A 14737-nucleotide genomic window follows, 5' to 3' on the forward strand; every position below is an offset into this window, starting at 1 on the left:
AGCGATTATTTAGTAATGTTCACATTGGGTCCGAATCAAGTTCACAGTATGATGTATGATAAATAGTGCCAACATACAGCAGTGCATGTTGTGTTGTCACAGAGAATACACCCGTAGGTCCAAATATCAGCTTCCATAACGGCAGTGAACAGCTGATCATCTGATCACATCCAGATTCACACTTCATGAGAACACAGACAGATCGACTATGCTGTCATATCTAATGTGTGGGATGTGAAAGGAACTTCTTGATTTGGGAAAGTTGCACCGAACACAACACAACACTCGGGATTCCAAGCACAACGGGGCAATAGTGGCATCTTCTGATTGGTCCATTTTGTCTTGACTGCAGCCACTGAAGTCTTTTGGTTGTGTGAACTATGACTGAGGGCCATGCAGAGTTATCTCATCCCTGATGTTCGTCTCTCACTCCCAATGCTTTCCACACATCGTACATTTTAGGTGCAATCTCTGCTGCAACCAAAGGTCCCATTGTCAATGACAAATAACTCTCTATATGTGCAGTAGCCATTTCTATATGCTAATATCCCTTCCACTAAATAGGAACACTCTTAAAACACATCCTGCATGAAGACCAACCCACAGCTTTTACTAAAAACACTTTTGCTTCGGTTTTACTGGCAGAAACCTCGGCGCTCTTTCTCTGTTATGCACACGGTATTTGCCACAAAATCAAAGGCCTGTCTTTGTAAATATTCCTCTCAGTCTCCTTAAAAATTCATTCTTAATTCTGTTTCTGTTAGTGTTTGCTCCGCCGGTCTACAGGAAGTCTGTGTCCTTCACAGTGGACTGTTGATCCGAAGACAGGACACCAGCGCTGTGTCTCCTCTCCAGTCACACAGAGGACAGGACCTCGCCCGACACCTCCTTCGCCCTCTTCCTTTCATTCCGCTCAGCCCTCTCCACGTCCATGACGGTGAAGAGGGGCTCCTGGGCTGTGACCGAGTCGTTCCGGGGTTTGGTGGCAGTGCAAGGTGTATTGATGAAGGCCTCGGAGTAATGTCTCTTCAGCTCTGGGTCCGGACAGAACAGGCAATGATACAGTGCTGCGGCCAGAGTCCCGCCCAGAGTTGGACCTACCCAGTACACCTAACACACAAACGCCCGCACACACACACACACACACACACGCACACACACACACACGCACATACGCACACACACACACATACGCACACACACACACACACACGCACACACTCACACACACACACAACTCACACACGCACACACACACGCACATACTCACACACACACACACTCACACACACACACACACTCACACACGCACACGCACATACGCACACACACGCACACACACGCACATACGCACACACACACATACGTACACACACACACACACGCACACACTCACACACACACACACTCACACACACATACGCACACACGCACACACACTCACACACGCACACACACACGCACACACACACTCACACACGCACGCGCACACACGCACATACGCACACACACACGCACACACGCACACACACGCACACACACACACACGATCACATACGCACACACACACACGTGCACGCACACACATACGCACACACACACACGTGCACGCACACACACACGCACACACGATCACGCACGCAGGCACACACACGCACACACACGCGATCACGCACGCACACGCGCAGACACACACGCACACACACACACACACGATCACATACGCACACACACACACGTGCACGCACACACACACGCACACACGATCACGCACGCAGGCACACACACGCACACACACGCGATCACGCACGCACACGCGCAGACACACACGCACACACGCGCACACACGCGCAATCACGCACGCACACGCGCAATCACGCACGCACACGCGCACACACACACACACGATCACGCGCGCACACACACACACACGATCACGCGCGCACACACACACACACACAGGGGAGAAACAGAACATTGAGCATCCTAACACTGCACACATGAAGACTTGAAGACAAACTGTGGTTTCATAGTTTTCATCGTACAAATCTTTTGCCATAAATGAACTATCGGTCATTTGTAGCTCGAGTTATTCGTTTTTCAAAGAAAGTATTATTATTTTTGAAATGCCACTTGCAGAGAACACTGTCTAGTTTAACCATTTAAATGTTGAGTGCATTGAATTTTATGAACCAAACTCGCTGAATCCAAACTGAATAAAATAAATACTTTACCGTAATTACATATCCTTTGTTAAAAAAAAACATATTTATTTTTACTTCTTTTGCGTGACTCACAACCCAAATGCAAACCTGATGAACCTGCATAGACAAAAGGTTGTACCTGGAAGTTATTAGTCATTGTTTGCTTTCATTTTCTGCATGAATTCGTTTTTTTCTGCTATTTATACTCCTCATAAATATATACCTACAGCTTCCAAAAAACAGAGGAACTGTTTAACTGAAGAAGACATGAGACAACAGCCAATTACAGTGCAGGGCCGAGATCCTTCTTGTGGCACGCGTCAGTCTGTGTCACGCAGCGTCACTCAGCGTCACTCTCTGTCACTCAGCGTCACTCTCTGGCAGTTCAGCGGAAAGATTCAGCTGTGGCACGCGAGCATAGTTCGGCAATTGTCAAGAAGCTGCGGAGCTGAGGGGGAGGAGACACATTTCCTGAGACATTTCCTGAGAACACCCGTTGTTGTTACGACAGATCAGCTTCCATAAATCAGTTTTATGATTTTAGTTGAGTCACCGGAGCCCCCTGTTCTCTGTATGCATCCTTAGAGTAAGTACGTTGTACTTTTTTGTTTCTCATTCATTTTATTTCAGTATGATTTAGCTGGTTTTGCAACAAAATGGAACAGAATACACTTTCCAAATTATTACTTTTATAGTCACTTACAACAATCGGCTAAAATAATGAAAATAAATCATCCGTTTTATAATCATTTAAAAGTATATATTAAAATTAAAAGACATAAAATGTCCAATCCAAAAATACATGTTTGAAAATATCTTCACTCTTCCTCTGCTTATATGCATATGTATGTCAGTAGGACATATGTTAACTGTTAACAGTTTACAGTGTACTTAAATAAATATAAATAAATACAAAACACACACACACTTTGTACACACACTGCAGCAATTCTTTTGCAGGAATATGAGCATATTTTCCCCCTCTGGCAAAATATGACACGTCTCATGCCTTATTTTATTTTACCAGTTGGTGGCGGTAATGCGCCAATTCGTTTGCCAACCGCCAGTACACCAAAAAGGAGGAGAAGAAGAAGCTTTCGCGTGCTTGTGTTGTTGTGCTCATGAGCGACAGCGCTACGTACCCCGTTGTAATAATACTATGAGTGAGGAGCGGAGGACCCAGTCCTGCTGCCAGGACAGAGTCATCAGAGTAGTGTAAAAAAAGTATTTCAATCGGCGCAGGGTGACAGAGGGTGACGCAGAGTGACAGAGCGTGACGCAGGGTGACAGAGCGTGACGCAGGGTGACAGAGCGTGACGCAGGGTGACAGATATTTGATGTTGATGGTTAATTTGCAACTAAGTTGTATACATCATGTATTTACTTGTTATTTGTATGTAATAGAAAAGTGAGCATGTGTAGTTCATGAAGCAATAAATAATGACAATTGAAAAATATAGAGAGATGTTTGGTTCATTCTTTTCAAACACTAAGACTAATTTACCTGAGTCATTGATTTAATTGTCACACTTAAATCCTGAATTGACTGGTGAAACAGAAGAAGTTAAAGGCCAAGATGAGAAGATATAATGTTGGTCAAATACTGTGGTCCAAATTCAATTTATTCAGTTTTATTGGCATTGAGATATAGAAAGTTTGACTCTAGAATAGTCAAACAATTCCGAATCTCACAAGACAAGAGCAAAAACAAGATGAATGTGTTCTCCTTTCTTCGTTGCTGTCATGTTAACTGTCTTGTGACCCCTAAGATTGATCTCTGGAGCTGTAGGTGGATGCAGACTGTCAGAAGTGTTACTATTTTGAAAATGTATCACTGATTGTGTTACTATGGTAACTAAAGCAAGGTCCACTGGAGGCTGTTTAATAATAGAGTGCAGTGATGAGATTAACGTGTTATACATTCATAATATTAGCAATTTCCTGCCACGTTTTTAATATTTTGTGATCCTATATTGAACGTAATTTTCTTTTCTTTCTCGGAACTGAATCACGCTGCAAGCAATCGGTCCATTTTGTAGCCTCAGATGGCTTAATTGTTGCTGAAAGAGCACTCTTCTAACGTGCATTTATTAACATAGCTGTATAGTAGTAGTGTGATGGCAATAACATAACGAAAATAATGATGTGGCCTGCTGTACATGTGTTAAGTAGTAGCCTATGTAACGTAGCCTATAAAACAATCAATACATATGGTAACATATACTAACAATGATAATAATATACTGTGTTGTCAAACTTGTTTCAACTTGTTTATCTGCTTTTTATATGTTGTGCTATATATTGTGATGACTTCCATAACAGGACAACTACGTTTATTTAACACAAGTAGGAAATGGCATTTAACACGCAAGCTATTTAAGTAGAACTTCCACCGTGCTACCGCAATACAGAGTGGACATGCACGGCCAACTGACGTTGTTAATACGGGACCCTAACCTTCAGCATTCTCTGTAAAGTGTGAACTTTTCATCTTCTAGAGAAAAGTAAATTCTGAAAGTAATGTCACAATTTATTCTCTTTCTGTTCATTTTAAGTAGTAACACAACCAGCACTGCAGCCCAAGACCCGACAGACCAACAGGTAATTATTGTGCAAGTCTGATATAGCATGTCTGAACATATCATTACACAGTTAAACAAAGGGTTTAGCATTACGTCTCCCTCCTGCAATATAAGAACACAACAGCAACATTTTCCACCCTAATTGGATGGCGAATTCCAAATTGGGGTTCCACTACATTATTCACGCTCCAGTAAAATCCTGCTTATGATCCCCCGCCATCATTACAGAAAAGTTTGGTTATTGTCTCCTATAACAGCCACCCGAACCAACGTTTGTTTGGTTTGACACAACATACATGGTGCTCACGGACCTCCAGTCGGGTACACAAGCATTATGTGCACATCACTGTCAACGTTTGGAAAAAGTATTACTGTGCTGATGTAGCATTACAATGTATCACTTCTATATTGTTGAAATTAAATGTGCTATTTAGTTATTGTTTCATATTTTACAGTCAAAGTGACTTAAAAATGAAATGTACTTAAAATGAATGGTGTTTTTTATAATGCTCCTTTTCTTCAAATGCAGAATGATGGCAAATTCAGACGACTGGAACACACTTTGTTGGCAGCCAAGTGGTGCCAGACCAAGGTGTTCAAGGGAACAGTCACTTTGCCAGAAGTGACAAATATGGACAAAGACAACCAGCTGAAAGCGCTAGACGACCTTCAAAATATGAACATGGATGAAGAAGAAGACGAAGACTCACCACGAAGTGTCTTTGTGTTTGCATTCAAATATCAGAGTGATTACGACATGTTTTGTGAGGAGTTTTTAGATAAGGGCTACAAGGTGGATGGCTCATTTCAGGAAAGTGATTAGTTTCCATGAGCAAAGAAGGGACAAATGTTTGGGTCCCCTATAGTATGACAGGCTTGGCACAGGGGAGGAGTTTCAGTTGGTTGCAATCTGCAACCCCACCGCTAGACACTGCATTTTGTTGGTCAGAATTTCTTGCCATGTTTAATGATTCATTTGTAAAATTCTCATGTTGTTTTTATGTTCAATTGGAGTTTATTCTATTTTTTAACTTCTTTCCTGACTGTCTCTGCGTCTGGTTCTATTCCTGGTTCTATTCCTCGTGTGGTGAATTGTTCACCATCACATTAATTACATCTGACAAGTTTCAACAGCACTTTTCATCGAAAACAACAAAACAGAACCTAAATCGAGCTAAACAGAACCTTACAAAAAGTATTTTTCAAATAAACTGACATCTAGTGGCAGTCCTGTGGCAATTAAATCAATGACTCAGGTAAATTAGGCTTAGTGTTTGAAAAGAATAAACCAAACATCTCTCTATATTTTTCAATTGTCATTATTTATTGCTTCATGAACTACACATGCTCACTTTTCTATTACATACAAATAACAAGTAAATACATGATGTATACAACTTGGTTGCAAATTAACCATCAACATCAAATATCTGTCACCCTGCGTCACTCTGTCACCCTGCGTCACGCTCTGTCACCCTGCGTCACGCTCTGTCACCCTGCGTCACGCTCTGTCACTCTGCGTCACCCTCTGTCACCCTGCGCCGATTGAAATACTTTTTTTACACTACTCTGATGACTCCGTCCTGGCAGCAGGACTGGGTCCTCCGCTCCTCACTCATAGTATTATTACAACGGGGTACGTAGCGCTGTCGCTCATGAGCACAACAACACAAGCACGCGAAAGCTTCTTCTTCTCCTCCTTTTTGGTGTACTGGCGGTTGGCAAACGAATTGGCGCATTACCGCCACCAACTGGTAAAATAAAATAAGGCATGAGACGTGTCGTATTTTGCCAGAGGGGGAAAATATGCTCATATTCCTGCAAAAGAATTGCTGCAGTGTGTGTACAAAGTGTGTGTGTGTTTTGTATTTATTTATATTTATTTAAGTACACTGTAAACTGTTAACAGTTAACATATGTCCTACTGACATACATATGCATATAAGCAGAGGAAGAGTGAAGATATTTTCAAACATGTATTTTTGGATTGGACATTTTATGTCTTTTAATTTTAATATATACTTTTAAATGATTATAAAACGGATGATTTATTTTCATTATTTTAGCCGATTGTTGTAAGTGACTATAAAAGTAATAATTTGGAAAGTGTATTCTGTTCCATTTTGTTGCAAAACCAGCTAAATCATACTGAAATAAAATGAATGAGAAACAAAAAAGTACAACGTACTTACTCTAAGGATGCATACAGAGAACAGTGGGCTCCGGTGACTCAACTAAAATCATAAAACTGATTTATGGAAGCTGATCTGTTGTAACAACAACGGGTGTTCTCAGGAAATGTCTCAGGAAATGTGTCTCCGCCCCCTCAGCTCCGCAGCTTCTTGACGATTGCCGAACTATGCTCGCCTGTCACAGCTGAATCTTTCCGCTGAACTGACAGAGAGTGACGCTGAGTGACAGAGAGTGACGCTGAGTGACGCTGCGTGACACAGACTGACGCTGCGTGACACAGACTGACGATGCGTGACACAGACTGACGCTGAGTGATGCAGAGGTGCCAGTGCCACAAGAAGGATCTCGCTGTCTCTCCAATTACATTCAATGACAATCTACCATGTGATAATCAGCTGAAGAGTGTTCTGTAACTCTGTGTAGTTACAATGAGACCTTAGAAGTTGGATTGTAGTTTCTGTGCATGGAAAATAAACAATCTTTCCATAGCTATTGATGCTAACATCTATTTAACACAGTGGTGGGCCGTGCATTTTATACCTGGGCCTTCACTGCTGTCCTGCAGCTGAATTACCACCTTATAACCACATTGTGGCGCCACAGCTATTATTCATTTTTAAGGCTGTAACTATGTACGTCTTCGTATTAAACCGTTCGGTACGAGTAGTTTGAATAATGCTAGAGCATTTGGAAAATGCAAAAACCTAAATTCAGGAAAATATAATGTTCTCAGCTGGTCTGGCTGTGGGATCCACCGTCATTCCTTAATGACAAGCCATGACCCAAATAGGTTATCATAGGATTTTACTTTCACAACTTGAACATTGAACGTACTGCTCTGCAGTGTCTTTCCTCGGCTCAGCACCTTGTGTCATGGTGCAGCTCAACTCAGTCAGAATGCATTTTGATTGACTGAGCTGCATCACGTGATGTGATGCCCTACCCATCAGCCTCTGCTGGCTATTAAGTTTCGTTTCACGATAGTCACGTGCTCGCCCACTGACCAATCACAGCACACTCTGCACCTAGCGGGAAAGCTACACATGGACACTGAGCGGCATGTAATGCTGACGTCATTATAGGCCGGCACGCAGGCTCTGATAGTCAAAGAATACGCCCTAATCTATACAAAGAATAGATCTGATTGGTTGAACACTATGACAATCAACAATATCGTCCCCATTTACTTCAACCTGCACTGGCTGCAGGTGAGAGTCTGCAGGCCTCTGGCTCTGTTCTACCTGGAGACACAGAGGTGAGATCTGATTGGATAAGAGCTCTACTTAAAACAAGCTGCACTGGAAGCAGAGCAACTGAGGAAGACAGGAGCTGTGCAATGAGAAAATAAGATAATGGGAAAAATATAATACATGTAGTGCATTTAAGAAAAATTATTAAATTATGAATAGATATAGGTTTGTGATTCTGTTTAGGCCAGCAGAGAAGGCCTTGCAGGCCCTGACGGTCCGCCACTGATTTAACAGCATAACATGGATAATAAGAGCTGACTGAGTGTGTATTACCCAGTGGTTTTCCCAGCACCATGTGACCATGGCTGGTCCAAACGTTCGGGCAGGGTTCATACTGGCTCCAGTGTAGGGAATCTGAGGAATAAATCCCACATCCTACCGTCTCATGATCACATAAACAGGAAGAAGCAGGACACTGAGACGTTCATAAATATACAGAGGGTTGCAACATCTCCACACGACATGAAAAGCATACGTTATGTGTAAGTGCCTTCCATGTGATCCAACAGCCACTTCCACTTCCTGGTCTGACAAATGGATCAGCAAGATTACATCATGTGTCATTACAAACCACTGCTCACTGATCTAACAACCTTTCACTTCACAATGGTTTAGAAGGAGAGGACAGTCACTCGATGTTGTTCAACTGAAAGACTTGCTTTTTTTTATGGCAAACCCGAAAAAAAGTCAATCTGTCAACTTTTCAGCACAACATTTGAATACTGCTTCTGATTCATCATATTGGTCCAGTGCGATTGGAGGAATGAGTTTGGCCATCGCTTCATACATTGTTCTTGACTCAAAGTCAAAGAGATATCTTTTAAAATGTGTCATATGTTTTCCAAACAGTAACTATTCACAGAAAGTAAAGAAAGCCAATAATGTAACACTAATGCTGTTAGCTGTACATTTATCTGGAATTATTTCTCTCAATGTTATTTAATTCACTTATAGTTATTTTGACAAAAGCTAATGTTCACAAATCAAAATGTACAAGCAGAAAGTCCAGCTGTTCCGTGCTGACTGTCTGCATCAAATATTACACTTAACCTCCAGCGGACTGTATTCATAAACAAGCTGTTAAAACACATTACATTGTCTTCCTCCTCTATTACCACATTAGTCTCGTATTTCAGGTAATTCTATTCTTCTGGTATTTCAGTGCACAATTTTTAAATAACTTACAAAATAACAGAAGAGGCACGAGATTACTGTGTGAGAGCAGAATCCATCTGACACTGAGCCCCGTTGTGTGTGCGGGTTATCATCTCTCTCTGTTCATCTGCTTCAGTGTTGTGTACTTACGGCGAACAGGTGACCGACACACACAGACAGGCCGATAGCCAGAGCAGAGGAGCCCTTCAGGTCATTACGTCTGTGGTTACAGGTAGCGCACACAGTGAAGACCAGCTGGAAGGTGATGAAGAGTTCTACAACCAGCGCGTGTCCCACGGAGATGCTCCTATTGACCTGTAAATACCAAACATACAAACAAATACATCATCAGATATGAACACCCCTTTTACACATTGTATTAAAATCTCTATCTGATATAATAGATGCAGAGGTTGAAGTTGATGTTGTAATAGTCATAAATGTCATTTGTTATGTTTGGTAATTATTCAATTCAATTGTAAAGTTACATATACCTGTTGCATTTTATTAGTTTCTATAGCTCATCTATTTATACAACTCTTTATTGTGTCTGTTAGGTCAGGTTAACAGACTTTCCCGCTGTTTTGCATGGCAAGTGTTTGCTTAGAACTAATTCCATTATTAATAGTACAATAAAATAATTTGGGAGAAACCAGCCAGGTTGAGGAGACTGGGATGTTTTTGGGAAGGGGGCTTAAAGAGACAGGCGCTAAAATGGAGCGAGGGTGAAAGGTTTATTCTGACAGACGGATGATGAACAATAAAGAGTTGTTTGAACATTACAGCATGTAAACATGTTCTAGTAGAAATCCAACATACAAGTATGAACCTGAGAAGGAGCAGGGCATATCCCCTTTAACTTTGGACAGAGTTATGCTTTTATGATAAGTAGGATAGTAAACATCTGCTGTCAGAGAGGAATGACTGCGGTGCCAACATTACTGTGAAATAACAGTGAACTGCTGCTAATGACTTGAAAAGAAAAAGAAGACGAACTGTGGTGACCCCCATGCCACCCCTGACAGAGGCCGGTGTGATGCCGTACAGAATGGCGGCCCCCACTATGGCTCCCACACACTGGGCCAGCAGGTAGAAGATGCCTTTAGTCAGACTGAGCTTCCTGGTCACCACCATGGCTGCCGTGACCGCAGGGTTGACGTGAGCGCCGCTGATGTGGCTGAAGCACTGCACCATGGTGGCAATGCTCAGGCCGAAGCAGAGCGAGATGCGCACCAGGTCGGCGGGACGGGGATCCTTCTCGACGGCCCCCCAGTTGATGGTTGAGCCGAGGCTGAGCAGGACAAAGAGCAGCATGGCGAAGAACTCGGCCCCCACGCAGCGCCAGAACTCCTGAGTCCAGATGCCCTTGAAGGCAGACATGGCTTTGTCTCGAGAGCAGCAAGATGGAGGCCAGAAGTGACAGTGTGGTATATGGCAGGGGAAGCAACACCTCCTGGAAGAGAGGACAAGAGGGACAACCGTCAATATAGGACAACAGAAGGTACTGGGGCTTAACCCCCTAAATGGAAAAATAGCGATAATCAGAACACATCAAGTCACAAATAAGCAATGAGTTTGGTACATACTGTACATACAAACATACGAGCCTATCACTTGCTAAATTGGATCACAGAACAGATTAGAAAAGAGCCTTCTTCAAAATGTGTCTGTTTTGATGTGAGCCAAACAAGTGAGATGCTAGTATTTTAATCCAGCTCTGAACATATTCAAATAAACATAAAAACAGCCTTTAAGGTAAATGTAACATTAATTATCACTAAACTGATTGACCTATATCCTCATTTATTTAAATAGTTTGCCACTATCACACGATTGTAATATCACAACAGTGCAAAAGGTTTATAAATTTACAACAAGACAGGAAAGTCACCAGAGCACATGATTACAGTGTATGTAGATTATAGTGCATATAGATTATAATGTATGTAGATTATAGTATATGTAGATTATAGTGTATGTAGATTACAGTGTATGTAGATTATAGTGTGTATAGATTATAGTGTATGTAGATTATAGTGTATGTAGATTATAGTGTGTATAGATTATAGTGTATGTAGATTATAGCGTGTATAGATTATAGTGTATGTAGATTATAGTGTATGTAGATGATAGTGTGTATAGATTATAGTGTATGTAGATTATAGTGTATGTAGATTATAGTGTATGTAGATTATAGTGTGTATAGATTATAGTGTATGTAGATTATAGTGTATGTAGATTATAGTGTGTATAGATTATAGTGTATGTAGATTATAGCGTGTATAGATTATAGTGTATGTAGATTATAGTGTAGATAGATTAAAGTGCATGTAGATTATAGTGTATGTAGATTATAGTGTGTATAGATTATAGTGTATGTAGATTATAGCGTGTATAGATTATAGTGTATGTAGATTATAGTGTAGATAGATTAAAGTGCATGTAGATTATAGTGTATGTAGATTATAGTGTATGTAGATTATAGTCTGTATAGATTACAGTGTATATAGATTATAGTGTGTATATATTATAGTGTATATAGATTATAGTGTGTATAGATTATAGTGTGTATAGATTATAGTGTGTATAGATTATAGTGTATGTAGATTATAGTGTGTATAGATTATAGTGTATATAGATTACAGTGTATGTAGATTATAGTGTGTATAGATTATAGTGTGTGTATAGATTATAGTGTATGTAGATTATAGCGTGTATAGATTATAGTGTATGTAGATTATAGCGTGTATAGATTATAGTGTATGTAGATTATAGTGTAGATAGATTAAAGTGCATGTAGATTATAGTGTATGTAGATTATAGTGTATGTCGATTATAGTCTGTATAGATTACAGTGTATATAGATTATAGTGTGTATAGATTATAGTGTATATAGATTATAGTGTGTATAGATTATAGTGTATGTAGATTATAGCGTGTATAGATTATAGTGTATGTAGATTATAGTGTAGATAGATTAAAGTGCATGTAGATTATAGTGTATGTAGATTATAGTGTATGTCGATTATAGTCTGTATAGATTACAGTGTATATAGATTATAGTGTGTATAGATTATAGTGTATATAGATTATAGTGTATGTCGATTATAGTCTGTATAGATTACAGTGTATATAGATTATAGTGTGTATAGATTATAGTGTATATAGATTATAGTGTATGTAGATTATAGTGTGTATAGATTATAGTGTATGTAGATTATAGTGTGTATAGATTATAGTGTATATAGATTACAGTGTATGTAGATTATAGTGTGTATAGATTATAGTGTGTATAGATTATAGTGTATGTAGATTATAGTGTGTATAGATTATAGTGTGTATAGATTATAGTGTGTATAGATTATAGTGTATGTAGATTATAGTGTGTATATATTATAGTGTGTATAGATTATAGTGTATGTAGATTATAGTGTGTATAGATTATAGTGTATGTAGATTATAGTGGTTTCTTTGTCACTTTGATTCAACTTGGAACAATGTTATACCATCAAAAGTCCAACAATGTCAATACAATAACCGCGTGGGCCCTTTTTTCACATTTGTAGCGCATGCATGGGAGCACAAACAACGCTGGCCAAACTTTTGGTTTATTACCACACATTATTTTTCTGCATTTTCCCTTTAGTGTAGTACGTGTATCATGTTTATCTTTCAGAATCATTTATTGATCAATGTACTTCATTCTGTATGTAAATAAGACTCATGAAATAATACTTATGATTAAGACAGTGCTTGTCATAGCAGCAGCAGAGGTACTAGTGGCAGAAGTGGTAGGATAGCAAGAGTAGCAGTAGTAAACGTACAGTATCAATTCAATCAATGATTCCTCAGGGATGTTTGTGCTTAAATCTACAGCAACTCAGGGTCAAATATTACAAATAAATACACCTGAAGTCTTCACATCAATCAATGGCATCAACACGAGAAAAGGCCTGAGCCTTTTAGTGGATCACAATAAACAAAACTATACTGCAGCTCCACATCTGCAAACCACACAGAAATCCATGTGATGGGATTGGAACATTCTTCTTTTTAAACCTCATTCTTCTTCCTGAATTGTTGTTGCCAGCTGTGATAACAGCAGCAGCGTTATGATAGTTGCACTGACTGGTGACTAGTTTACCAAATACGCTGAGACAATCAGTGGTTCTCTGTTTTGGATTTTCCTGGCTGCGTAAAGTCCAACACCACGCTGATTATTGTCCAGAGGAAACAAAGAATGAATGAATGTGAGCCACCATGCTGCTCCTATTCCTGGTCAACACGTATCTACTCGATACAACCGTTACAGCCAGAACATCACGAATCCAACCATCCCAAAAAACTTGTCAACACAAACAAGATACGAAGATACTGTAAGATTAAGCCTACATAGGAAAGCAAGTCAGTTTTCGTTTCGTTTCGTGCCGTTTTGCCGCAAACGTACCTTCCCAGCTCCAGTGCGTCTTTGCGCGTGTACTCACCTCAGGCGCTCCAGAGCCCTGCCGCTCTCCGTCATGACTCCGTCAGCCTGCTGGGCGCTTCTGTCTTTTATAGAGCGGAGTTTGTTCCCGTTGGGGGTTCATCCGGGCGGTCTGACCGGGATTGAACCGGATGAGAGGAGAGAGGAACCATCAGACAAATGGAATGACCGGGGAGTAACGCAGTTCATGGATTAGATTTAGAGTCATATGATTACATTGGTTGACTGCTTTTAATGTCAGGGCCCAAATTGTGTGGTAGTTCTATATTGAACAATAACAAGTTTAAGTCCAATATCTGAAAATGCTAATTTAATTCGACTCATTTTGGACATTGACCAAAAGAAGAAAGCTTTACGCACCATCACGTTTTTGGCTGTAGAGAATTTTCATAAAAGAGATCTTTGCAGCACCACAAAGAACGAGTTATGAAGAATATTCGCTGAGTTATTATTGATTTTTTTGAAAGAAAAATGTAGTTATTGCACTAGAATAAATGTAGTTCTTGTACAATAAAGTAAGTAAAGGGCAGATTTCTATAAGCTGTTAGAGAGCAAACAGTAGTTCACAGCCTTATTTAGGATGAAAAAAATACATTTGGGCAAAATAGATCTGCAGATTATTATGCATCATTCAGCCTACAAGAATTTAGGTGTCATGTTTGACTAATTTCTGAAGGTTTCTGTTCATGTAACGACACTTGCGCAATTGTGTTTTATTTACATTTAAGATCAATTTCTATCTTCATTGAAAGTGCTGAGAAAGAATCCATGCTTTTATGCACTCATTATATTCTATATTCAGTTTATCTCAACTGAGTTTTTGCATTTTTGTTGTTGTTTTTGCTTCATAAATTCCATTTCGATGTTCAT

At 40.1% G+C, this 14737-nt stretch overlaps 1 protein-coding gene across 1 annotated transcript; it reads right to left on the bottom strand.

Annotated features, from left to right (window-relative positions):
• Positions 1 to 855: 855 nt before the first annotated feature.
• LOC306776843 (aquaporin-4-like) lies at positions 856 to 13903 on the bottom strand (the record flags this gene model as incomplete). The annotated part of the gene is made up of 5 exons (XM_079267707.1): positions 856 to 1110; positions 8503 to 8583; positions 9535 to 9699; positions 10381 to 10837; positions 13869 to 13903. 5 exons carry the CDS (start codon positions 13901 to 13903, stop codon positions 856 to 858), a joined length of 993 nt encoding a protein of 330 aa, XP_079123833.1.
• Positions 13904 to 14737: the final 834 nt, after the last annotated feature.

Source organism: Melanostigma gelatinosum (assembly GCF_949748355.1).
Source record: "Melanostigma gelatinosum genome assembly, chromosome: 4".
NCBI classification, from domain to species: Eukaryota; Metazoa; Chordata; class Actinopteri; order Perciformes; family Zoarcidae; genus Melanostigma; species Melanostigma gelatinosum.